At 32.6% G+C, this 27,493-nt stretch overlaps 3 protein-coding genes across 3 annotated transcripts; all 3 read right to left on the bottom strand.

Annotated features, from left to right (window-relative positions):
- Positions 1 to 1,189: 1,189 nt before the first annotated feature.
- LOC146945098 (Sec14p-like phosphatidylinositol transfer family protein) lies at positions 1,190 to 4,320 on the bottom strand. The gene is made up of 5 exons (XM_085743460.1): positions 4,253 to 4,320; positions 3,250 to 4,144; positions 2,816 to 2,940; positions 2,586 to 2,730; positions 1,190 to 1,699 (listed from the first exon to the last, which is right to left on the bottom strand). The coding sequence occupies exons 2-5, from the start codon at positions 4,129 to 4,131 to the stop codon at positions 1,445 to 1,447; spliced, it is 1,407 nt and encodes a 468-aa protein (XP_085599586.1). The 5' UTR covers positions 4,132 to 4,144; positions 4,253 to 4,320; the 3' UTR covers positions 1,190 to 1,444.
- Positions 4,321 to 7,321: 3,001 nt separating this feature from the next.
- LOC146945099 (toprim domain-containing protein) lies at positions 7,322 to 19,402 on the bottom strand. Its single transcript, XM_085743463.1, has 21 exons — positions 19,054 to 19,402; positions 18,850 to 18,971; positions 17,655 to 17,710; positions 17,504 to 17,561; positions 17,295 to 17,405; positions 16,028 to 16,111; positions 15,576 to 15,656; positions 14,293 to 14,358; positions 14,096 to 14,212; positions 13,876 to 13,923; positions 13,699 to 13,784; positions 12,914 to 12,974; positions 12,354 to 12,536; positions 11,619 to 11,750; positions 10,985 to 11,046; positions 10,441 to 10,524; positions 9,158 to 9,289; positions 8,343 to 8,439; positions 8,123 to 8,257; positions 7,965 to 8,032; positions 7,322 to 7,733 (listed from the first exon to the last, which is right to left on the bottom strand). The coding sequence occupies exons 1-21, from the start codon at positions 19,292 to 19,294 to the stop codon at positions 7,694 to 7,696; spliced, it is 2,064 nt and encodes a 687-aa protein (XP_085599589.1). The 5' UTR covers positions 19,295 to 19,402; the 3' UTR covers positions 7,322 to 7,693.
- A 1,732-nt stretch (positions 19,403 to 21,134) lies between these two features.
- Positions 21,135 to 25,091, bottom strand: LOC146945100 (cytomatrix protein-like protein). Its single transcript, XM_085743464.1, has 6 exons — positions 24,620 to 25,091; positions 24,414 to 24,525; positions 23,436 to 23,509; positions 22,730 to 23,356; positions 21,997 to 22,077; positions 21,135 to 21,546 (listed from the first exon to the last, which is right to left on the bottom strand). The coding sequence occupies exons 1-6, from the start codon at positions 24,836 to 24,838 to the stop codon at positions 21,451 to 21,453; spliced, it is 1,209 nt and encodes a 402-aa protein (XP_085599590.1). The 5' UTR covers positions 24,839 to 25,091; the 3' UTR covers positions 21,135 to 21,450.
- Between the last annotated feature and the right edge of the window lie 2,402 nt (positions 25,092 to 27,493).

Below are 27,493 nucleotides of genomic sequence, written 5' to 3' on the forward strand. Positions count from 1 at the left end.
AATATTTCTCAAGAAGAATCATACATGTCAAATTCAATTTGTTATGTCCAAGATCAATATTATCTATCACAGATGTGTTGCCTAACAAGCAATTCTCAAAAACAAACCATATTCCTAAAGCACGCTGTAGTTGTAGAATGCCTATATAAAGAGACATGATTAGTTTGATTTTGAGAACATACTTGATCAGTGTTTCAGTAACCATGGCAGTTCGAGCAACCATAAATTTGCTCTTTGTTCTCAAGAATTGGTTCAACCTACAATACAACTAGAGTAATGTAATAAAAATAATAAGAATAAGATTAAAATTGCATTCAGAATAGGGAGGTTAGACATAGTAAAAAAACAAACGGTGAATCTTATAGTGAATAAAGATCCAGTCCCTCTGTCCCTTAATGTAAGTACCTATTGTTGTTTTCACTTTCATAAAAGAAAAAGCTTGTAGTGTAATGTTAATGTGTTTCATTTAACCAATACACTTAGTGGTATAAATTAGGGGTTTATTTAGAAAAGAAAGATAAATGTATCTAGTAATTTGGTAAGAAATTTATATTTAGAGACCCATTTTTACTTAAATGAGTACTTATATTTTTTTTGGGTGGTGAAATGAGTGCTTATATTTAAAGGCAGGGGTAGTGGTATCCAAGTTACAAGTCCCACATAGAATAGTTTTAGGAGGTTTTGAGTCTTTATATAATAATGTGTCATGGATCGAAAGGAAGTTTCTTAAGTGACAAATATAATATGTTTGATACTAAGAAAGGACCAATCAAATTTTTTTTTTTTAATTTTCTAAAATATTGGCTTCCAATTTGTTTTTAAATTGATAATACACGAATCCGAATACAAGTTATCAAATTGTCAACGTATTCATATCAATGCTAAATGTCTTGCTACTAATTTTGTTGAAAATTAAACAATCTTGGTTAGTTTTTATTTTGGAGGGATCATTGCCGGGGGGGGGGGGGGGGGGGGGGGGGGGGGGGGAAACCTCTAAAATGGCCTCCTTCTCTTGGCTTGTGATTATATTCAAAGTAACATGGTAGGGAGAAGTTTTCTTTTGAAACTTCAGTGAACTACATTTGAGTTTGTTTTGCAGGTACACTACCGGATGGTATTCACAAATTTAGTCATTATAAAAAATTGTGTTAAATTAAATTTGATTACTCAATAACACAAATTTGAAGAATTGTGAAAAGAGGTGTTCACCAATTTTTTAGTTTAAGTCTTCAAGGAAATCAAGAAGAAAATTATTCACATCAAAATAAGATGAGATAGATACATCACTGGCTCAAGAAAGGAATCAAAATATGTAATAACAAATGAAAGAATGCCTTTTTTAGTCTTCAAAACTCTTCACACATTTTCACCACCTACTTTCAAAATCTAAATGAAACCAAATACACACAATGGAACAAAAACTACAACTTCATAATTCAATTCTTTAAGGTAAGCTCTTGTTGTTCTTGTAACGGTACAGAACCCTCTTCTTTTTGTTTGATGAGTTGTTAATTGTGAGAATAACCTTCCCAGGTTCATTGTTCTTGAAAGTGTTCCTAATAGGTCCTTCTTGTGAACCTATCTTCTTCCCTTTTTGAACAATGATTGTGTATGAGCCCTCATCATTGGGAACAAATTCCTCCTTGTAACTTACCTCCCAACCCAAAACAGCCAAGTCCCAGCACAAAGTGTTTCCAACCTATTAAAAGACAAAAAACCTTTTAGAATGTGTCCAATTTTGCATTTGATTTTAGAAGAACTGGTTTTTCTTATGTAAAAATCTGCAAAGTGAGTTGAATATAAATTTGAAGCAGCAATACACATTGAAAGCTTTTGCTCCAAGTTAAGAATTCACACCATGTTTGATTAAACGATTTAATTAAACCATGTTAAGAATTCACACCATATCAGTTCTTATGTATAAGCTTTTCAATAAAAATGATAAAATAAAGCAAAATTGTTTTCATAAACTATCTTGTAGAGCTCATGCATAAAGGCTTTTTACATAAGATCTCCCAAATAATCTCACAGCTACTATACAAGTTTATAAGCTCAAATAAACTAATCAAAAGAAGCTTTTCAATAAAAATGATAAAATAAAGCAAAATTGTTTTCATAAACTATCTTGTAGAGCTCATGCATAAAGGCTTTTTACATAAGATCTCCCAAATAATCTCACAGCTACTATACAAGTTTATAAGCTCAAATAAACTAATCAAAAGAAGCTTTTCAATAAAAATGATAAAATAAAGCAAAATTGTTTTCATAAACTATCTTGTAGAGCTCATGCATAAAGGCTTTTTACATAAGATCTCCCAAATAATCTCACAGCTACTATACAAGTTTATAAGCTCAAATAAACTAATCAAAAGAAGCCCTCACATGCACTTGTCCAAAACAAACCAGCCTAGCTCAGAGTCTTTCTCAAAAAAAAAAAAATTTATGACAAATTCAGTGTGACATGTTTGAGTCTGAGATCAATATTATCTATGACAAATGTGCTACCTAACATGCACTGCATATTCCTAAAGCACACTATAGAGTGGAATGTGTATACACTATACATAAAAGCTTGTAGTTTTTACCTCCAATGCAGGAATCTCTATAGTTGCAGTTGAACCAGCCTTGAGAATGAGTTCTGAAACAGAAGCATCTTGGCCAAAGAACTCAGAATCATTCTTCCTCTTGAAACCACCATAGTTAACAGGGATCTCCTCAATTGGAATGTACCTATTTGAGATGGAAAGTAAATAAGGTCAATTGAAATTGAAATATAAGAATGAAAAGAAATGATCAATTGATTTTGAGGACATACTTGATCAGTGTTTCAGTGACCTTAGCGGGACGAGCAACCACAAATTTGCTCTTTGTTCTTTGAGTTAAGAATGGAGATAACAGTGCATTGAGAGCATAGTACCAGAAAGGAACATTGATGAAAATCTACAATCAAACAAACACAACATTAGCACTTTAATCAATTACTATAAACCTATCTAGCAAGGCATTACAGATTCATGAAATGTCTAGTGTCCGGGACACATGCTAGTGTCCAACACCAATACAACATAAATACGCGAAGTTACATTTAGTAACAATATAATGTCGGTTCATTTTCTTATAATAGTATTGATGTCCACATATTAGTGTCATGTCCGGTGTCAGTGTCAGTGTCAACATCAGTGTAAACATATACGATTGAGAAAGAAAAAAATCTGAAGGAATTTAAGGAGTGTGAAAAAGAAGACTTACATTTTTTGCCACCAATTCAGGGTAATTGTCCTGCAACATTGTAACAGTTTGCTTTGTTGCAATTCTAAGCTCTTTCTTAGAAGGACCAGGTGAATTCTTAAGGTCATTGATTTGAAGCAAAGAAGAAACACCACCTGGTTTCAAATTCAGCTTCTGAATCCATTTCTCCATAACAGAACACCTCCATCTCAAAAACTCTTTTCTCTTCTCCTCACTCCCAAAAGTCTTTTGATAAATCTCTTCACCATCAAACACACTATAGATGTTGTAACACACAGGGTGTCCTTCACGATCAACACCGTTCATATAAGCAGCAGAAGCCAAATCAGAACCAAAATCTTCCTCCAAAACCGAATCAATCTTCATTTCCTTCCTCCATTTAAGTGTCTTCTTCAACATCTCAAATGCTTCATTCACCTTAAACTCTCTTGCCCTCAAAAACTTCAACAAAACCACATCAACTCCTTCATTTCCTTTGCTTGGCAAAAGTGACACACCCCATAAAGACAAATCCTTTTCCTCAACCTCTTCAACCCTTTTCTCTTCTTCTTCCTTCACAACTTTATCACCCTCTTCACCACCTTCTTCTTTCAAAGCTTCAACCTTTTTGGTCTCTTCTTCCTTTTTCTCAAAAAGGGTGTTCCCTAAAACAGCTTCCTCAACCTTTGATCTAAATTCAATCAAAGCCTTTTTCTCAAACTCTTTGAGATCAGAAAGAAAGTTACTTTCTTCCTTATAAGAAGAACATTTCTCAACTGTTTTTGTGGGTTTTGATTCTTCCATTGATTCCTTAGCTTCAACGTTTTCTTCAACAACTTTACCTTCTTCAACAACAACCTCAACCTTCTGGGCTTCTTCTTGAGACATAGTTTCAGCAGTCATGGTTTCTTACAAACTAAAAACACAAAAACAAAAAACAAAAACACTAAAATGAGATCAAAAAAAGAGAATTTTGAGACAAACCCAGAAATTTAAAGCAATGAGAAGTGAGAACAAGACATACCTTTGAGGAAAGTGTGAGAGAAAATTGAGGAACAGAAAGAGTTTTGTTAATGTAGTTGTTGTGTTTGTGAAAGGTAGTGTGAGTTGTGAGGGTTTATATGAAGTTTGAAAAGGGAAGAAAGGAAAAGGTGGGACCCAGAAACGGTAATATAACTGGATCCAACACATTGAAGAGCCGTTGGAGATTCTTTTGTTTTGTTTTTTACGAGGATTTTGCTGTTCTGTAACACAGCAAATTTAGGCGTGAAACCTTCGACTTGGGTCCACCAACCCACTGGTTCAATGTTTTCAATTTTCTTAATGCATGTTTGGCATGCGTTTCCAAAACGGAGTTTGATAGAAATCACGACAAAAAACTACATTATCGTGTGCGTTGGTATTTGGAGCTTTAGAAAAGCATGAGAAAAATGCATTGGAAAATGTTCAAACGTGTTTTCTGTGTTACAAACGGAAAACCAAACACACGCTTAATGCTAGCATTTTCATGCAATGCAACTATCTCAATAAATGGATTTTGTACTTTGTTCTTACAAATATCATAAACTCAAGCATGACCTTTGATGTAAACATGATATCTTCCACGGACGCAATTTCTAAGACTAATTCCTCAAATTTATATTAGCACAAGTACGCACATGCTAACTAATTACTCAAGCATGACCTTTTGTACTTTTATTATTATTTTTCTGATAAGCAAAACTTATATTAGCACAGTACGCAAAGCCTCTCCAATTCTAACAGTCAATTACAAGAGCACACAACTGCACATTTCCTATCACAACACAAGCATGGGAAGTACAATGTAAATACAAGTAACTAGTGAACATTGTTGAAAAGAATGATGTTCTTCACCACATCACTCTCCAACTTTGGACACGTTGCAAACAAGTGACAAGCTGATTCAATTTCCATTTTCATTGATCCAATAATAAAAATTAATGTGTCTATGATGTAAGATTTGTCTCATTTATGGATTATAAAATTAGTCATAGTATTACTAAATACTAATAGGGTAGTGTTAACCTGTACCTTTAGAACACATGTTAAGAAACTCAAAAAAAGAAATTTTTTCTAAAATTTTGTGCATTTAATTGATTAAAAAATTAAAGATTAAATACAATGCACACATTTCAATAAATTATTTTTTTTTTTTGGTACAAAAAGAAAAAAAATAATTTAAATATATAAATAATTTATATATTTAAATCATTAACTTGTGTGCACAAATTAACATTTCCCAAATACATGATGATGTATTGGATTTTGAGATGCAGAGTTCATCATGTCCACCGTCTATAATCTTGGAACGTGGTATCTTATGATTACCAAATATTTGCTCCTTTGTTTGACTTGGTCTCTCACCCACCACCTAACGACAAAAACATTACATGTGGCATATTTGTCCGGTGTTGTATAATGATATGGAGTCAATTTGTTTCAGAGAACACACCGTTTCAATATTATGAAACAGCGATTTTTAGAATATACTATTGCACTCTGAATTATTGCACTTCCATTAACTATATAGTACTCCCTCCGTCCCATATTACTTGACCTAGTTGACTCTGTCACGTATGCCAATGCACAATTTAAAACTTAAATTTCTTTAATAATCTAATAGAAAAAATTACGAAAATTTGATATTTTGAAAATATTAATCGAGACGAATCTAATAACATCTTATATGCTATATTTTGTTTTTATATATTAGTAGAAAAATAGAGTCAAAGCATGTTACATAAATAGTGCAAATATTCTAAATAGGTCAAGTAATATGGGACGGAGGAAGTATATCAAATTAGAGTGGTCCTACTACTTAGTATCATTCATTCATGTGCTAGACTAAGGTATGGGGCATAGTCAACCATTCGTGCTGTAAAGGACCTGTGTTTAAAATCACTTTGTAAGCTTCTATTTGCTTCCAAAAATAAAATAAAAACTAACTACTCCCTCCGTCTCACAATAATTGTCTTTTTACCATTTTTTCTTTTTCTCAAAATAATTGTCACTTTAGAATACCAATGCAACATTTATTACTTTTTTCCATTATTATACCCTTATTTATTGAATTTCAAACAACTTAACTACTCCACTAACTACAATTAATAAGGGTATTTTAGTAAATGATATTAATTTTACCATTGAAATCAACACAATTAATCATTTCCTTAATAATCGTGCACAAACCTTAAACGACTATAATTTAGAGACGGAGGGAGTATATTACATTATATAATACGACATCTACAGAATATTTGAAAAAATAGTGTAAATATTCGTTAATTAGCGTTTGGTATTGAACAGTTGGAATGACTACATATTATTCATAAAATAAATAAATATTTGTAAGAACTATACAGTAGAAACTCTTTAATTTAATACTCGGTAAATTAATAAACTCTCTAAAATAATAAATCTGTCCGGTCCCAACTTGGGTCAATGTAAAAAATTGAAAAACTCGATAAAATAATAAGATAATAATTTTTCGGAAGATCCCTTTATAATTTTCGGTCCCAAGAAAATCATAAATTAATAATTCATAGAAACTGAAAAAATATATATTAAGAATACATTGAACACATTTGTTCCTTTTGTTTACATTTACTGTACTTCAAAAGTCATTATTGATTTCCAATGCATATGAACACAGTAGTTACTAATTTACGTTGAGTCCCAAGGTTCGCTGCAACGTAATTCTAAGAGGCATAGACTAATTTGCCTTTTTGTTTGGTATGTACAGTATAATTACTTAAAAACTCTTTAAATTAATAATTATTAATTTATCGATAAATTAATAACTCTTTAAATTAATAAATTTCTCCGGTCCTGACATTATTAATTTATAGAGTTTTAACTGTACATACAAATAAGAGTCATTATTTCTTCACATTATTATTCATGATTGTATTACTCAACATTTTGTAACACATGAAAGATGTAGTAAATATCAGAACTTCACATACATGTAGTGTCATTTGTAGAATAAACCATCAATAATACATTAACTGAATATTGCACAACAGAGCAAATCAGAACTTGCAGCAAATACTGAAAAGATTGCAATCCATTCTAACACGATAAACAGAATTGTATAAAAAAAAATCTAGAGCACAATCATTTGAGATTGAAGGAGTCATTACAAAGAAGAAAAATCCTATATCTATATACTATACAAGGATGCAAATGCATAACTGCAAAATTAAATTATAATGTAACACTAACACCTATAAAAGGACAACTAAATGGTATAAATAATCAAGCCAAAATTATGATATTATACAGTCAAATGTTACAACCCTTGTTAAGATGTTATTATTTACCACATCGATCCGGCACCTCAAAGTGAAAACAACATAGCCATGTTTAGAGGTGATAACTTTAATTCAACACGTCCATGCTGACCAGTATACAGTCATACCAAAACTCATTTGTGTGACTGCTGCTATCTCTTTCTATCATCTTCGGAGTACTCACCAGTTACCCTGCGAAAGTAAATAGTAACCACAGATTACATTAAAGAAACACGGCTAATAGGCTTGATTGTTTCATAAAAATGGGAAAATTTTACTTGCGAAAACAGGCCTTCAATAGGCACTCATACGCTTAATTCAAAGTTTCATGAAGATCCTTGTGTTTTATAACGAACGAAACTTATTCAACAAAACCATAAATGAATAAAAGCAGCACATAATCAAGGGCAAGAGTCTTCATACCTGTTATACAACAATACGGCCTCACCTATTGTCCCTGCGACCTTATTTCTCACCTTCCGGACACAAACCTGAAGCAATGACAAGTCAGTAAAGGCATACAATTATTTAATATGATAAATGATCACCAAAATTTAGAAAATAATGTCACAATCACTCACCTGCACTTGATCAACAGGCCCGGCCTCAGGATCCCGATTACGATGAATAACAATTCCATTGTCACACTTATTTATAAAGTGTGCACTTCCGCTTATATCATAAAGATTAGGAGGACTCCCAACCCAATTGTGCAGCTATGAGATGAGAAGTAAGAACATAAAATAATAAATTTTAAATAGGTAAAATAGCAATAGGTAAACTAAAGCCATATATACCAACCTGCCTGGGATGTGCTACAAACCAAACATGGCATCCATGATGTTGGGCAAAGCGTTTAATTAAGGTAAGCATCTGGCTCACATATTCAGTTTCCGTCCTGCAAGTTTTTGAAACAAAATTTTCTATTAAGATAAGCAATATATTTAATTATGGCTCTTGAAATTTGTGACCTTCTATGGTTAAAACAATTACTTCAAAAGTTGAAGTTTTAAGAGACAATCTATGAAACTTGTTTTGTGGTAACCAAGATGCATTGCACATTTTCATCAATCTAGTTTTTCACAAGCAAACCAATCACATGAGGTTTATAGCGATTTAATGAGAATATACACGGTCGTATCATTAATCAATGTGAAATCTCAACAAATACCTCTCAGGCCAAGGATCTCATATCTAGTGTGAAATTTGGCACATTGGGCATTTGTAAGACAAAACGGCCCAAGATTGGACCCCAAAAAAAAAAAAAAAAAAATCTTAGCATCTGAACTAGCTTGAACATAACACCAAAAGCTAGCATAAAAAGTAAGGATTGCTTAGGCTTTATAATGATTAGTTTGGCCACATCTTTATATCACTATGCTTCAACTTGAGGAGGAGAATCGGTGTAATAAATGATAATCTTTATCACTTATCCCTACAGTTTTGGAGTTATCCTTTATTGAGTATTTCAATTTTAATCAGAGTTGAATTGTAATCCTTTTATACAAATTCATAGGAGATGAGAAGAATATGAAATTTCAAGTATTCTGAAGAGTATGACATGACATAAGCAAAATAAAATCCAAGTAAAGAACAAGTTCTTTAAAGAGAATTACATATTTGGAGGTCGCTGATGATCAAGCTCATTATAAGGATCAATTACAAGTCCACGCACCCCGTGTCTTAATACAGCTGCTTTTGCAAGGTCAAGAACCCACTTTATATTTGGAAGAGCATCATCTTCACACCTAGTATTAACAGCCAAGTAGTGCAGCACTAAAATCATCAGTATAAGTTAAATTATGAAATAAAAATTTTGCAGTTTAACCAAATGAACGGCTGATAAAGATAGTCTACTCAACAAGCATTGCTTATGGCAAGATATTTTGACATATCCAACTTCTGAGCCACAATATCAATCAATTTCATTGAAAGATAGAGCTACAAAAGGCATATGATAATATCCACGTGCATTACAAAGTGGAGCTGTATTTTATTTTATACATAAATACATACGTACACATACAAACATACATACATACACATAGATATGCATAATACAAAGATTAACGTACCGTTTTAGTAGACTATCTTAATAATTATTAAATAAATATTATATTTTGTAATAGCAGTTATTGTGTAATTTATTATGCAATAAGTAAGTTAGTTATGTATTGTGTATGAATAAAAGGGAAACTACAGGCTGTCGTGGATTATCCTGAAAATTGGAAAGAGGTTATTTGGGAGGGAGAGACCAAGCTCTTGAATTCTTGGAAGGGAGAGAACCAAGACTCTTGCCCTATTTATATTATTTCTAACTGATTTCAAGTTTCAGTTTTCTAACTGATTTCAAGTTTCAGTTTCAATTTCATTTGAAAAGTTTTTCACCTTACTAATTTATATAACGAAATGACAAAGTATGTAGAGATACAGAGAACCAATAAATTAAATCTGTTGAAATTCGGGGTCTAACTCATCCTTACAAAACCGGCTTGTAAGGTGAGGAGTGCCTCCTCTTTATATACTCTTCTCAAGAGTCTTATCTATCCGATGTGGAACTTGGGTTTTTCCCAATACACCCCCCTCACGCCCAGCACTCTTTGGGCTTGGTGCGTGAATAGGTTTAGGCGGCCCTTGAATTCGACAAGCTCTGATACCGTGTTGAAATTCGGGGCCTAACTCATCCTTACAAAACCGGCTTGTAAGGTGAGGAGTGCCTCCTCTTTATAAAATCAACTTAACAAATGTAAAAATGATAATGCCAATCAAGCTTAAAATGCATGGGGGAAAAGCATCACAATCATGAATAGATGGTTAAATTATCTCTCAGTGCAGTCCGAGAAAATGTTAAAATATGATAAACTGCAACCATTAGTTGAGCTCCTTGTAATGGACTTACCTTATGAGATAAAAAGTATCATTTAACCAGAGCTTGCCTTCTTCATATTCCTCCAAACTCATCCGCTCAGCGTCTTCGGCGTAGCTATATTAGTTAAACAACTGAACTCAGACAATCACAACAATTGCAATTTAAAAACATTGTCAAATACTCCCTGATCTAAGGGTCTCGATACAGCTAAAGTAAAGTTGCAAGATTGTGAATTAGAAAATGAAGGATAGCGACAATAACTAAATCATATAGTAGTTAACCAAAACTTAAGTAACTAAAGATCATTATAATCCTTAATGAGAAAACTGAAATAACAATGATTACGCTAGGAATAGAAGGGCAAACCAATTTTCCTTTGCTGGGGGGAACAGTGCACTTAAATTTCCATACTTCCTTCTTAAATTTACGAGTAATAAATCTTCTTTTGATAGATAGATAGAAGGAATAGACATTCAGCACTCAAAATCATAGGGACAACAATGAAGCAAACTATGGAAAGTCTTGCAGAAATAATGAGCAATAGTATAGTAAATCCATACAATTCAAATCTTACCGATCATTAAAGAAAGGCTTTTTCACATGTTTCTCCAAAAGTTTTCGAGCATGTTCTCTAACCTACAGTGCAGTAAAAAATAATCAGAACAAAAGCACAAAATCCAACAATATGTGGGAGGCAATGATTCAAAGATAATTGTCACCACAGTCATTCATTGTTTGCATAACATTATGGAATAACCAAACAAACATCAGAAGACTAAGAGTGAGAAACTGATTCATAACTTAACCCGGTTCAAAAGACAGCAAACTGACAGTGAAACGGATCCCTAAAGAATACAAGTAGACAATCGACACTGAAACTGTAATCAGATAAGTTACTGATCTACACAAAATATCTCTGATTAACGGAAACAAACCATAAAATCACAATGGAAGTACATTAGCAAGCACAGAAATAAATAATTTAAAAAACAAAACAAACAAAAAAGGAATAATCATGCTATTCCCTCAAGTATATCAAATTCCTCTATCATATCAAAATCACCTCAATATAAACATTATACAATACATGTCTTTCACTGAGCTCAGAAAAACTCAAACATATTGTGTTCCAGTTAGAAGTTACTAAGACACTTTCTTTGGTGAATAAGATCAAGTTAAAAGTGGAAGTCCAAAAACTATCTACTGACCTTATTCTCCATGGAACAAAGTGCAAATTTCCAGCCAGCACTTTGATTAAGATTGCAAAGAAGAGCATCAATCCACTCACTCTTCCCTGAATTCGGAACTCCAGTTACTATGGTCAGTTCTCCCGGCACAATCTGGTGAAAGTAATTTAATTAGAAAATATTAATATTTCAAGAACATTTTTGTTAAAAGATTTATTCAAATTTCAAATAGATCAAATCACAATACCCCCCACCTAGTGGGATAATGTTTGGTAATTTACATTGACTGTAGATGAAATCACTAACATGAAACAGCCAAAAACAAATTTTAATAACAGAAACAATCTCCAAATAATTAATCATTTTTTATAACAATAATCCATAAATAATTATTCAAGATATTGTGTGAAAAAACGTAAGGAACTGAAAAGTATTTTACAATTAAATGCATATATGATACAATATCCTGCTGAACTCAAATTACAATCAAAATTCAGTGTTTCACTTCCAACTACAATTTACAACATTCAAACAAACTCTACATCTTTTTTCATGGAGACAAATCATTAATATCTTATTACATGATTTGACTTTTAAACATAAATATTCAAGTTAACCAGGTCATATAAAGAGGTCAGCCAGCAATCATGATGGTTTTTTATGTTGTTTGGTATATCTCCCTAAAAACAAAAAATCAACAAATATACAACACAGTTTTAGTATGATAGACGTACAAACAAAATAAACAACCCTTACATTGTATAACCCATTCAGATTATTCCAGCCAGTAGAGAGACCAGTGTCATATCCCAAAGTTCGATGATAATATGCGTCAAGCTCGTCAAAGTAATCTCTGAAGTTAAACAATCCACGTATAGGATATAGTTCTGCATTCTCAATCGCTTCTTTCAGTGCATCGGGGCCCAAATACATGAGAACCTGTGAATAAGTTACAAGGTTGCTACGGTTGTCAAAGAGTAAAATTACAAACAAACATCTTCAAATGGCATGCATCAGAAATGAAATCGTATAAGCATAATTCTAACTCAAGTCTGCATTCCCATGTTTCAAACAGCCGGCTTATATCTACTAATATAAGCATCCACAATAATAAGCCATGTATTAATGAATAATAAATTCACAGGCCATGCATGAACAATTGAAAACATGAAGCAGGTAAAGAAGACTAACCAACACAATTATGTATGTTAGATGCATCTTCGTTGTCAGTTGATATTGTACTAAGTATGTATTAAAATATGAGATATATAAAGTGCAGGTAAAGTGGAACTTGCGCAATCATGTCAATATCTAACCTCATTTGCATCTTTGCAATCATCAGTCTTCCCTTTTTTAGGCCATCTGACACGCCAGCATCTGCAGATAAACAAGAGAAAAATGTTAGTCATTAGAACAATATTATGAACAGATAATGAGAAACCTACATAAAGGGAGGACTTGATTCCTCCCATTGATAAAAATAAAGGAATTATTAGGTTTGGATGATGGGCCTAACTCATCTTTACAAAACTCAATTGTAAGGTGGGATGCCACTCTTTATAAACTCATTTCAAGCCTTACTTTTATTCCATGTAGGCCTTGGTTTTTCCCAATACACCCCCCCTCACACCCGGCACTATGGGGCTTGGTGGCCCGATCGACAGGAGCTCTGATACCATCTTAGGTTTTTATATTGGGTTTAACTTATCCTTACAAAACCGGTTTGTAAGGTGAGGGGTGCCACTCTTTATAAGCTCATTTCAGGCCATAATTTTATTTTATGTAGGACTTTTTCTAATAGGAATAAACTACAGGCGTAGAATGGCGGAACATCCATTCTGTCATATAACCATAAATCAAAAGAATGCTAAAATTAGACAATCCCATAGTATAAAAGATTTATACGGGCACCCTTAATCTTAAACAGCAATTATATGAACTAAACACACAAAAGCAACTTGAAAGTAGTTTGTCTCTACAAAAATAAAACTGCTACTGAAACAATGAAATCACCTGCTGATTGAAAGCATAACTACAAGGATGGTCTCAAATAGATAAATGAAAATTTATACAAGTTAAATCAAGATAGAAACATGCTAACTTTTCTTTCCCAAAACGGCGTGCAAGCTCCTCAGCCAAGGCTTGACCAGGTGGATCGCCATCAGTTGCAAGGATAATCCGAGATGCCTATCAATATAAACAGAGAAAAATGAGAGATGTTGAATAAAGCAGTTTTCACCGGTACATAGAAAGGAGTGGAATAACAACAATTACAGACCTGCTTTAGTTCATCTTTGCAATTCCACAGATACTGATACTTCATGTCCTAGCTTTGCAGAATTAGAATTATGACAAGAGCATCAGATTTTAACATTGAATTATTGCATAACAGATCACAGTATATTCTAGCAATGTGTAGGTGAGAATATATATATATATATATATATATATATATATATATATATATATAACATCAGCATACTGAGCATAAAAAAGACCTGTTCCAGAGGTGGCAACTCCTTTGAAGAGACTGATGGAGGTGCGCCATCAGGAACACTAATACAATTTCGGAAGCCAGCTTCTTCCATTGCTAGCTTGTCCATTTCACCTTCAACCTAAAGCACATAGTCGATAAACTAACAAGAATAAAGCAAAACTTCAACCTTATAATTTGTAGAGCAGGCAGAATGCATACAATGATAACATCACTTTCTCCAACTATGTCATCCAATCCATAAAAGATCTTTTCAGTGTCGGCTTCCTGCAAAAATAATAATAATGATGATGATGAGGGGAAAAAGATGTAAAAAAAGTTATAAGAACAGAAGATATTAAGAGTTAACACTATCTTCCAGCATGCTAAAGTTGCATAATAGAAACTGTGGGAAAGAATAATAATTGAGTGAAATCTAAAGTCTCGCATTTCAGCAAAACAGTTTGATTTTATATCAAATGAGAACAATGGAAACAATTTACGTTTTGTGAAATTTCAGCAGAACAGTTTGATTTGATATGAAAAAGGCATTTGATAAGGTGCCAAGAAAAGACATGTGGGTTCTACATAAGAAGGGGGTTCATGTTGCTTATACAACAACAACAACCAAGCCTTATCCCACTAACTGGGTCGGCTACATAGATCAAATTACGCCATAGTGTTATATCATAAACCAAATTTGGATCCAACTCATTAACCTCTAAATCCTTTCTAATGGTTTCTCTAATAGTTTTCCTAGGTCTTCCTCTACCTCTTTTAACTTGACTCTCCTCCATTGATCTACTCTTCTTACGACAGTATCTACGGGTCTTCTCTCTACATGCCCAAACCATCTAAGCCTATTTTCTACTAACTTTTCTACTATAGGTGCTACCCCCACTCTCTCTCTAATGGTGTCATTCCTAAACCTAACATTTCTAGTCTTACCACTCATCCAGCGCAACATCCTCATCTCTGCTACACTTACTTGATTCTCGTGTTGACTCTTAACCGCCCAACACTCCGTACCATACAGCATCGCCGGTCTGACTGCTATCCGATAGAACTTTCCTTTCAACTTAAGTGGTACTTTCTTATCGCACAAAACACTTGAGGCTCTTCTCCATTTCAACCACCCAGCTTGAATACGATGGCTTACATCTGCTTATGGCAGGGCTAAAACTAACATTGCAATATTCAAGCCAGACGTGAAGGACTTTCCAATAAATATATGATTACGCAATTAGTCAACTGAGCCCTCAACTTTTCATGGATTTAGACACGCATGTTCAATAACCTTTGTCAACATAATGAAATCCTCGTAAGAGAGTTGACAGTGGAAATAAATGTGAAACTAGAATTGTGAAGAGAATCATATGGTCTTCTATCAAGTACAGATAAAATAGATATATAACTGCTGTTTATCTTCTTTTACAATAATTAAATATCATGTATTACTTTTAATGCTCAATTCAATTACGTACGGCATCAGCAATTGTTTATACCTGCCAAAACCTTTTGTCGATGTCTCTGTACTTGCAACTAATAAGCGCTCCATTACGACGATATGTGAATGCAATAACAATCTACAAAATAAATGTTGTGAAAACAAATATAACACAGGTGAGTCACTCATAAAGTAATAAAGTGTGCATAAGATATAAGATACTAGGTACAGTAAGAAAATAAAATTGACACATAGCCCTTGTGCATATTTAAATTTTCAATGTATTATGTATCGTCTTTGTTAAATAGAAATTAGGGAAAATCAATGCCTGATTGAGTGATAAAACAACATATTTTTCAAGTGAATAATAAATGGTCCAGTTCTTGTTGTTTAATATTGGCTTTTTATCAGCTTGAAGGTGGTACAACTAATATCAATCATGTTACCAACCTCAAAATGAAACTTTCCATGTATCGCAAATAAAGCCTATATTTTAGTAGTTAAGTGTACCTGATCATCATATTTTCTCTGCATGACACCATTTCTCTGCAGAGTCTCCTTTGAAATCAAGCGCTCTGAAAAATATGCGACCAGCTGAAATAGGGCAAAGGAAGCTGTATTCACTACATTGCTTGGAAATGAACAAATAAATTATCAAATTTACTACAAATAAAATTGAGACTCCACATGGTGAGTATAAAATATATAAAGCAAGATATACTTAAGATATCAATTTTATTCAGTAAATGCTTGTCCGAATTGCTGTTTACAGTGATTAAATCACCCAAAGTTTTGAGTTTTTTATTTCAGTAATGCATGTTCAGTTCGACGTGTGTCGAAAACAAACAGGTCATGACTAAACACAAGACTCTGATCAGCGAAAGAAATATAATAAAATATGATGGCTCTGCTTCCAAGACATGGATGATGAACTTAATGAGTTAGATTATGAGACTACATTCATGCTTATTAGGCATTAACAGTCAATTTTAATTGCTTGCAAAAACAGTTGACAGATATTTCTGGAAGGAAAAGGTGAGAAGTTAATTAACTGAGTTTAGAGTAAAAATACACATCATGTAGCTTAACAGGGGTAGAAGTTAAGAAATATCCGTTGCTTATTCATAGATAAAACGATACATTATTAATTTAACTGTCTACTAGTAACACTCGAAAGTTGAAACATCTCTTAATCAAAAGTTCATGCATATGTTATGTAACGTAGGTTTTCAAACTTAGAACCCAACTGTGAAATTCAAGATCCGTGGTCTCTTTCAAAACATCTCTTAATCAAAATTTCATGCATACATTATGTAATGTAGGTTTTCAAACTTAAAATTCAATTGTGATTTTCAATATTCTTGGTCTCATTTAAAGTTACTCAATAGTGAAACATTAGTAAACTATTCTTAACCATGCACAAAACGTAAATCTGTCAAGGGAAGAAAGAATACTTTAACCAGGAAAAAATTTATAAGAAACGCCAAAGGAAAATAACAATTTCTACTGCTAACATTTCAATAAAAAGTTTCCATTGTTCAAAAATTCAAATACAAACACCATCAGTGAGGAGGAGGAGTGTTAATCCCCTCGAAAAGGAACCTTTATTTCATGTAAAAGAATTATGTATTTGGATATTGAGAAATAAGATAAGATATTGAGAAATCGACAACATAATTTTTCATGAACAATATCTTCCCGACAGAGCAATAGCAGAGCATATCCATAGTTCAAAATTAAAAGCAGGGACAAAATTTGGTATGGTAAAATCCATTACCTCATTACAAAGTGGTTCTAGTTGCAGGTCCTCCTCCTTGAGTTCTCTTTTTTTCTTAGGAGGTTTTAATTTATTCATTGACTTAGAATATGAATTTCTATCAGCAAAGGCCTACAACAGAAGGATGAAAATTCAACTGAATAACACTGAGACATCACATTGTACTTAGCAGGCATTGTGCAAAATTGTTTCAAAAAACGATATCTAACCTGGGTGCTGCCTTTCCAACCACACTTTCCGCGAAAACACACCCATGCAGCAGACCCCCTAAAATCAAAATTTCAGTTAATAAAACAAAGTGAAACCACGATCTGCTGACAAATAGAATTAGGTAAGTCAGCGAAAAAAAAGGATAAGTACCCGTCTGGTGCAATGTAAATAGATAAGCTTTTTTCTATCGTTTCACCACCTTGGCACTAACAAAAAATAATATTAAAACGTAAATACCAGAGTGAGGACAAAAAACATGTTTGAATTGCTTTGCAATGTATGAAATAAGATAGGATTGAATGCAACGAGACATGATCTAAAAGGTTGTTTGCAATAAATAAAAATAATAATAATAATAGTAATAACACTCTTCAAATCAATTTTGGGGACTATATTTTGACAGCATAATCTACTCCCTCAACTCAAATTAAAGTTTCCCCTTCAAACATACCTCTGCTCAAATTTTTCAAATAAAATCTATTCCATACCAAAAACAAGGGAGGAGAAGACATTTAACTTTATCTTTGTATCAATAAATAAACTAAAGCATGCTATAATTTTTGTCTTCATATCGAAATTTTCAGACCAAAGCTTCTTTTTTTAAAATCATTCTGGTAAAGAAAAACACAAAAAAAAATTAAAAAATTGAGGACAGTTATTCTAGGAATGAGTATATACTTCATACTTCAAAACCACCAAATATTTCGATTGAAGTTTGTAAACTTTTGAACCAACTTCATGTAGTAAACTTACAAAAAAAAAAAAAAAAAAACCCTCCCCTTGCTTCCATTTCAGAATGAGTTTGAAAGCAAAGATTGGGAGGTCTCCCTCAGCAATCCAAACACAAACTATGTTGGATAGGCATGGGTACGGTACTAAAAAAAGAGTTTTGTTCCATAATATATCATGAAAAAGTTAAATTTTTTAAATTCACAATAAAAGTTTAAAAAGTCAAAAACTGTGTTTGGTTACAACACCAAAGAAACTTAGATATAATGACGAAAATTGGTACCACAAGTACCGTACGCATCCCAGTACCGAGTAATTCACAATAACAGAAGAGACTATTTACAATGTAGGATTGGAGATGTATTTCAGTTTGCAAAATTATAACAGAATATTTTGATTATACAACATTGTAAATAGTCCCAGTACCGAGTAATTCACAATGACGAATAATTTGACGGTCATGCTTAATTAATAATACAAAAACTATTTACTATGACAATGCATATGAATTAAATTCACCACCCCTCTACAATTTCTATTTGAAAAACATCTAATAATTCAAAAAGCATTCGACTTTGCAAAAAAGGAAACAGGGCAAAAATTGAAAAACAAAAACCTTAGGACAAAGCAAATGATTGTGTTGACCAGGAACACAAATTTCAGTATCCATTCCAACAACTTCCAATTTCTTCTTCAAAATATCAAACTGCATCTCCACATTATTCTCTTCCAAATGAACTATCCCAAAAACAATCAAACAAAAATTCAGTAACATAATAATAGTAAACAATTAACGTTGTTATGTTGTAAAAAACCTTACCTGGTCTAGGAACCTTAGCAGTTGAAACACCATGATACCCATTAGTTTTAAGCGGTAAAGGAGGAAACTTTGAAGCACGTTTGGAACAAAAAACAGTAAAAAAAGGTCTTTTAGGTTGAAAAAAGCGCGTTTGAAGAAAAAGTGATTTTTGAAGGTTTGAAAAAGGGGTTGAATTAGAGATGGTTTGAGTGTTCATAGTGGAGAATAATGGAATTACAGCGTGTGGATAACGAAAACGCATGTTCTGTGAAGAATGAAGGGTTTTTGGTTTTTGGTGCTATAGTGAAGAGGGTTCCATGAGGGTTGAATTGAAAGGGGGGAAAGGGTTTAAGTTAAGGACAAAAACCTTGAGGGAAAAGATTGTGAGTTCTTCTTATTCTATGGTTTTGTATCAACCTAAATTGAGTAACGACCGTTGGATTAAGGAGGTGTTGCCCCACTTCTTTTTAGAAATTTCAATATGTACCACTTTTTTATGTTTGACTTTGATCTTAATAAAAAATTTAGTTTTTTTTTTTGAAAGGAAAAAATTTAGTTTTATTTTAGTCTCATATTAGGGCCTCCCTATTAGATATGTCAAAAAAAAATACGAATGTTAGATATTTTGATTTATTCTGCTTTTTATGTTTCAGAATACAAACATACTCCCTCCGGTCCTATATATAAGAAAAGATTCTTTTTTCAGATACATTGAATAATTAATGTATCTCGTTTACAATGAAGACCAGATACATTGATTATTTAATGTATCTTAAAAAAGAATCTTTTCTTATATATAGGACCGGAGGGAGTAAGACACTTCAGCTTTTAAGTTAAAAAGAGTTAGACATGATGATCTTCATTCAATGTTACTTTAGTAAATTAAGGGTGCAAAGTATCTAAGAGAACAAGACTACTAATTTAAAGGACGTTTGTAACTTTGAGACCAAATTAAAGAACTTACAAAATCTAAATCTAAATTTTATTAAATTTTTTAGGAGGTTTGATTTGCCTTTTTTATAGTTAAGGTTTAAGTTAAGGACAAAACCTTGAGAGAATTTTCTTTTGTTAGTTCTATACTTTTTTGTATCAACCAAAAGTGAGTATGACGGCTGGATCACAATATATTGGTCCAAGTTTTATTAAATTCTAGGGGGATTTGATTTGCATTTTTTATAGTTAGATTTGATTCGCCATTGACGCAAAATAATCTTTAATTTAGACAATGCAGATTGATTCAATTGATAAGAAGTTGATTCATCCGCAAGGTCGTGAGTTTAACTCCCATTGTTAACATGAGTATCTCTTTGGTATGTTAACATTCACTGAGTCTTAAGGTCTACTCTGACTCTGGTGAGCTTTCGGAGTTCAACTCACCTAAACTTTTTTATGAGGATTTAAGGATGTTATATTGAAGGTAATTTTTGTATTAAAAAAAAGTAACTTTATATTGAACTTTCAATTAGGTCCCTAAATTTAAGGATTTTTTTTGTTTAAAAATCTAATTTAAAATTGTTTAGTTCAAAATTCCATTGATCGCAGTATTCCAAAAATAAAAAAATCAAAAACTTCATTGATTGGCAAATGGAAATGGGTTAAAACATAATCATAATGATATTAAGCTTGGATCAACTTATTTTTTAACTTATGAAAAATAGTTTATGTAAATAAATAAACTTTTATGTTAATTTCCAAAAATGTACTACAAGTTTATGAATACTACTTTAAAACTTATTCATTTGCAAAAGCTATTTTGCAAAAGTTGAAAAATAAGTCAATCATAACGGGTCCATAGTCCTTCTAATTCAAAGTATGACCCTGTAAATTTTAAAATTCTGGATCGAGAATTTACTGATTATAGTGTAAAAGATTCGTCATGATAGAGAGATTTATTGTATATTGGTAACAATTTCCCCCGCTAACATCTATTTTGGAAATGGGGTGAATATTGTTTTTCTGAAGGGATCAATAATATGGGAATTGTCCTTGGATGGATTTATATCCGTTGTTATCCAGAAAGAAACCGGTTAGTCGGACAGCATTTGCTGCTGTCTCGGATTGAGCCAGATCCGAAACACAGATTCATGGAGAAAGATTCGCAGTCGAGTTAAAATTTCCAGTCAAATCTTGTTATAAGTGCTCAATTCAAGTTCCCATCAGCAAGAGTGGTGGACAGTAATATGAAACTATACATGACACTTCTGTAATCTACATGACCAAAAATATACATGACACTAATGTTAGTTTCACCTATAAAAGGTGACAACCAACGCTAGTTCAGAGGCGTGGAATTTGATCCAGCCAAAGAGACACTCATCAAACATTGATTTCAGTAAACACTTGTTCAAGCAGTTGTTAAAATGGTGAGGAGAGCTTATTTTGGCCAAAGAGACTAATCTACCACAAGGCAGCTAACCACTATTCGATTGAATCCTCCCAGGAAAAGACATCCAAATTTAGTTTCCGACGACTTTTTGAACGTGATTGTGATGATTGCTTTCTGGAAGAGAAGACCTGGTTATTTAAAAGAAAACAAATCAACTTTAACTAAAATGATAATACATATCCAATGTTTTCCTTAAAGGAATAATGAATCAAACTATTCTCTAGCTAAAAGGCTGATCTGATACATAATTCAGCTCAAAAGTGGTATTTCAATGCTAATTATACAACAACAATGAACTAACCTATTCCAAACAGAAAGCTCACTAATCACACATAATTTACACTGAAAGCGCACCATGCAATAAACAAATACAAGACTGAGTGTGTTTGGAAATATGTTAAAGAGAGCTTAACGTGCGGTGAGTGTAAAACTACTAGTTGTAGCTGTTTTTGGTACGTTAGGCCACACCGTGAAAACCGATGGTTCCAAACACACAATAATATCTACTAACAAGTTAAAAATAAACAGAAATATGTCATCTTTCATCTGTTCCTTAAAGATGACTTTAGTTTTGGAACCTTGAAGTTGGAAGAGAACAGTTTGGGAGTCTCTGTGGTGGGAATAATTGGGCTTCCTTTCCTCTTCAAGCTTCTTTTCTCCTGGACAACAATAACATTCATGGAAGGGAAAACAAATAAAATCATAAGAAACACGTTGATTTTAAAGATAAAAAAAATATAATGCAGAGTATCATTCAACAACTACTAGAATATAAGATAGCGTTGAAGCTATTTCCAGATGGTCGATATAATGCAACTCACTAATTCGGGAATAGGCATAACTGACTATAACTATATCAGCTTGGCAAGTGAATGTGAAATGCATTGAAAAAATAGCAGAATTTACCCCACAGGTAACAAGCACATGTTTACAAGTGTAACAAGTTTCAAATGAAAAGTATAAATCACTACAAAACATACAGCATATAGATTTTAATCTTACTAAAATATAGCACAAATCTTAATCTTAAATAGTAAACAAAAGTAAATTGATGTGTTCAAAGTGAGTAATATTCATTGCAAACAAACAAACACAGCATTTAATACATAGAGCCCTGTGTTCGTTAGACTAAACACACAAGGTTTATGTCAAGACTACAACAGCTTGATCTTGTGAAATTTCATCTCGAATAGTATGTATTCTATTTTAGAAGCATGCAATTCTACAAACAACAGAATCCTGAGAAGAGAATCATTTAATACATACAGTACGGAAGATAAGCAGATAGCAAAAGAATGGGAGATGAGATACCTTTTCTGAGAAATTTGTGGATGTGGAAGCATGTTCATCAGGAGTACACGTGTCTCTTTCTTTTTTCAAGGCGTTGTTTTTTCTACTCCTGCTACTCTCAACTTTTCCAGAGTCACTAGTACTCGATGTGCAACGATTTAAAAAGGGTTTAACTTGGCTGCTCTTCAACTTTCTTAAAGATTCCAATTCCGTTGAGAGTCCTGACATTTGCTTGTTTAATCTTTTTGTTTCTGCATCCATATCAGCTACTTTACTTTCTAACTCTGATATTCTACTATCCTTTTTAATATTTTCAGACTGCATTTCCTCCATGCTAGAAACAAGTATGTTTATCTTCTCATTTGCCTTTTCTACTTCTTCTTGTTTACTTCTCAATTTCTTAGTGTAGTCAGTCTCCATTTTATTAAATTGATTCCACACAAAATTCTTTTCTTGCAAAAGCGCTAATAACTCAGAATCTTTTTCTGCAACAAGCTTCTCACATTCAGCTTTTACCCTGCTCAGTTCATCTTTGGTTTCATCAGGACACTTTTCTTTCTCTGCAATTTTGGAAGAAGACTTCTTCTTCCCACTACTTGAGGTTCCTTTCTTCCTCTTGCCAGTATCCTTCAATGGCGTTCCTTGGTCCTGTTATAAAGTGACTTCTCAGCATAATGTCTAATAGAAATGACTAATAAAAAGGCCTGATAAATATCAGAAAACATACTTCTCCATTCAAGGATTTTTGAGAAAGGTAATCAAACCCGGCTTTAAAATCCTCCAAATCATCCTTTGTACTCTCTGCAGTCAAAAGATAAGTGAATATGAAGCCAACAAAGCTAATTATAACAATATAACCTCAGCAAATAGTTTAAAAGCTGAAATGAAAAACACTAATACTTTGTTTGGTTCCACGTTGAATTTACTAATTTTGCGTCCCAATGCCAATTTGGAAGTGATATTGAGAATCTAACTAAAAACACACGTTCTAGGCTATCCTACTGTGAAAACAAACACTGGCTAAAAACTAAAAACCGATCAAACAATAAGGTATTTCACCACCAAGGCCAACTCTTACAGTTATGTGGTTACTAACATTAGCGAAATGCAAATACCTAGAAGTGTGCTACAACAACAGTCAGTGGTATGTCTTGAACAGAAGAACTATCAGTGACCATTCCAAGATTGATAGGATAATTTCACTTTCTAAGCTAAGGTGAAGCACTGACACAGACAACAGACACTGACACGTCGACACCGATAATAATTTGACTAACAGTGAGACTCCGGACACACCTTCTATCATAAGTGTAGGTACTACAGAGAAGGTAAGTCTTAATGTAATTGGTCACATAAATCTATCTCAAGCCATTTAAAATTAAAATAACAAACAATAATCACCATTATTTTATAAAACAATCCAACAAGAATAACAACAGGACTATGAACAATACATTCCGACCGGTTTTCTGCTGCTTCATAATGTGTTCCTAAATTTCTATACAAATATTCAAACCGATAAGGAACATAACATCAAATTAAGAATCTAACACCAAGAACAAAAACAACAAGACAGATTCATCTTAAAAACATAAAAACACAAACTTTCTTTTCTATAACCCAAAATCAAAGGGACCCATCAAAAACCCAACCTATTTAAATACCAACCAATTAATAAAAAAACATGAAAGAAAAAGGAACATACCCAAAACCCATTTCAAAATAGAAGATTCTCTATGCTTAGAACCCATCATCAAATCAGCCTTAGCTTCTTCAAGCAACCGTTTCTTCTCTTCAAACATCAAAAACGTCTTCATCTACAATATAATTTCAAAAACCCATTAAAAAAACCTTTTTTTTTTTCAACAACTTAAAATTGCGAAACCCTAAAATTGAAATTGTTGAATATACCTGAGTAATTTGATCCTTATAACGTTTAATATCAGAAGCCCAGCGTTGATTCTGCAATTTTAAGCGATCTTGTAGAAAGTTCTGTTGATCAGCGAATGATTGAAGTTGTTTTTCCTGATTCTTCATCATCTGAACCAAAGTGCTGAATATTTTTTCCCAATTTCCACGCTCTACAGATTCTACGGCGTTTGAAGGTTTTGGTTTTTTCGATTTACGCATCGTGTGATGCAGAATAGGAGAAGAAAATGAATAAGCGATTTTGTAATTCAGAAGAACTGAAGAAGAAGAAGAAGAGCTAAAATTTCAACGGTCGACTTTTGGCGTTTTCAGTGAGAAACTTTCGAAATTTAAAATGTTTTTTTTTTCTCTTTCCTATTTTTTTTTTCTCAACAAATAAGCGTGTCTTGAAAAGTTGATTAACTTATAATGAAGTGAAAGGCTTCGTCTATTGTGGCACTCTTTAAAGATTCTTAAATAAAAATATGTCTTGTAGAAAAGTTAAATAGTTTATTTTTCAACGCATTAAAAATACTATATTTTGTAAAATCTTACTATTTAAAGGTTGTTAGAGGGTGTATGAGGGCACTCGTTAAAATTTATCATAATGAAAAGGGTAATTTTGTCTTCTTCTTTTCAACCATAAGATATTTCATTTTAGCTAATTTTCAAATTTATTACGAATTTAGAATTTTAATCAATTCAAATGATTCAAATATATAGACTTATTTCTATATATTTTTGTTTCGATTGAGTAATAAAAAAAAGGGTTAATTAAGTTTTTAGTCCCTATAAACATTCACAGTTTTGTTTTTAGTCCCTACAAAATAAAATCACACTTTTTAGTCCCTGTGACATTTTTCTTAAGCATTTAAGGGACTAAAAATGCAGATGGAAAAATTTTATAGGGACTAAAAATGCTGTTTGAAAATTTTATAGGGACTAAAAATGTTGATGAAAAATTTTATAGGGACTAAAAAGTGTGATTTTATTTTGTATGGACTAAAAACAAAATTCTGAATATTTATAGGGACCATTTACTTAATTAACCCTAAAAAAAATTATTGTTATTATTTTTGGGCCACTTTTATAAATCATAACAAAATTGGCCAAATTGAAAAAATGAAAAATATGAGCCAATTTGCAAGTTTCAAAAATTTTGAAGGATCAAATTGTAATTTTTGAAAATCTGTAATTTTCACAAAAAAGTGTCAATTTGAAAAATTTGAAAAACATGGAGACCAACTTGCAAAATTTGAAGAAAAGAATATATAAGATGGAAGAAATTTGAAATTCCTATCTTTTAGGTGTAATTTAAATTTTTTAAATTTATTGTACAAAACATTTCCTAAATTTTTGACATTTAGATAATTCTCCAAATTAATCATTTAAATAATGGAATATACTTTGAAGAATTTAAATTCCCTCAAAACATTACATTGCCCTGAAATATTCTTCTATCCAAACACACTCTAAATTTAACTTGGAAAAATGTTGGTGGAGACACTAAGTGGAGGTCCAATTTTGCCAATATCTGATGTTTATTGGATACCTCCGTTTAGTGGTCTATAAGCTTAATGTTGACGTTGCAGGTCAGATAGAGAGTGATAAGTAGGGTATTGGTGTTGTGGTGAGAGATAATGAAGGTATTGTCGTTGGTGCTAGTTCTTGGCAAGTCTTTTCATTACCAGATTCAGAGATTGCAGAAGCTTTAGCTATGCGAAAGGGTTTGGAATTTGCAAAAGACATGTCTTTTCTGAACCTTATAGCAGAATCAGATGCTTCTAATGTGGTTTTAGCGTTGAATTAATGCTCACCAACAATCTCCAAACTATGTTGGCTCTATTATTCGAGATTGTATTAGTTTTAAGGGAAGTTTTCGTAGTTTAAATTTTTTGCATGTTAGGCGTGAAGCCAACCAAACTGCTCGTTATTTAGCTAAATATGCTCTTACGAATTTAGATTGTCTGTGGGTCGAAGAAACTCAGCCTTGTATTTCTGCAGTCTTGACATTTGATTTGTTGTCAGAATTTCGTTAATGAAATTGTCTTTAACGTAAAAAAAAAAAAAATTAACTTAGACAAATCATTCCATAAATTTTTATCATTTTAAAAATTCTCTAAACAAAGAAATTTCCTTAATTGATTCGAATTCCTTCCAAAAATTACATTACCTCAAAACATTCTCATATTCAAACACACTCTTGTGATAAGAGAGAACAATCATTCTTTCGATATGGTTTCAAGAAAGTTGGGGAGGGCATCTTGTTCTGATGAAAGAATAAGAAAGACATATCAATGCGGGTGAAAATGGTGATGGTGATGAAAAGAAATGGAAAAGGTAAAGTTCAAAGTTTTCTCTTGACAAATTAAAATGGAATTCAATGGAAAAGAAGGAAAATGTTAAGAGAATCAAACAAAGCAATCACCAAAAGACGAAATGTGTGGAAGAAAGAAAAGAGAGTTTGTTCGTGCATACATTGCAAATCTTAATCTTAATCTTAATATATATAAATGTTAAACAGTGTTGCAAGCAACCCTGATTAACCCTAATCCCGCCCTTTTTTTAGGGTTCTGAAAAATATTATTTATGAAAAAAATCCCTCCAGAGATTCGAACCCATGCCATGTTGGATAAAATATTATTTATGAAAAAAATCCCTCCAGAGGAGATTCGAACCCATGCCATGTTGGATAAAATATTATTTATGAAAAAAATCCCTCCAGAGATTCGAACCCATGCCATGTAAACTTCAAAGCATTTTAACCACCAAGCCACTTGCTGATTTTGTGATAGCATTTGGCTTCCACTACATGATATCCAATATTAAACTCCCTTTTCAAAAAACCAATTAATTCCTTTTCTTTTTTATCAAACA

Source organism: Medicago sativa, chromosome 2 (genome assembly GCF_051527215.1).
Source record: "Medicago sativa cultivar Bolivia chromosome 2, Bolivia_mono, whole genome shotgun sequence".
In the NCBI taxonomy this organism is placed as follows: Eukaryota; Viridiplantae; Streptophyta; class Magnoliopsida; order Fabales; family Fabaceae; genus Medicago; species Medicago sativa.

Excerpts from the sequence above, each read along its gene's own strand:
- LOC146945099 (XM_085743463.1), bottom strand. The coding sequence starts at position 19,294 with ATGCGTTTTCGTTATCCACACGCTGTAATTCCATTATTCTCCACTATG. Across the intron at positions 17,711-18,849 it reads ATCATTTGCTTTGTCCTAAG|TGCCAAGGTGGTGAAACGAT; the intron begins GTTTTTGTTTTT and ends ATTTTTTGTTAG. Across the intron at positions 16,112-17,294 it reads TAGAACCACTTTGTAATGAG|CTGGTCGCATATTTTTCAGA; the intron begins GTAATGGATTTT and ends GCCCTATTTCAG.
- LOC146945098 (XM_085743460.1), bottom strand. The coding sequence starts at position 4,131 with ATGACTGCTGAAACTATGTCTCAAGAAGAAGCCCAGAAGGTTGAGGTT. Across the intron at positions 2,731-2,815 it reads GTCACTGAAACACTGATCAA|GTACATTCCAATTGAGGAGA; the intron begins GTATGTCCTCAA and ends CATCTCAAATAG. Across the intron at positions 1,700-2,585 it reads TAGAGATTCCTGCATTGGAG|GTTGGAAACACTTTGTGCTG; the intron begins GTAAAAACTACA and ends GTCTTTTAATAG.
- LOC146945100 (XM_085743464.1), bottom strand. The coding sequence starts at position 24,838 with ATGCGTAAATCGAAAAAACCAAAACCTTCAAACGCCGTAGAATCTGTA. Across the intron at positions 24,526-24,619 it reads ATAAGGATCAAATTACTCAG|ATGAAGACGTTTTTGATGTT; the intron begins GTATATTCAACA and ends ATTATATTGTAG. Across the intron at positions 22,078-22,729 it reads CCACAAATTTCTCAGAAAAG|GAGAAAAGAAGCTTGAAGAG; the intron begins GTATCTCATCTC and ends ATTGTTGTCCAG.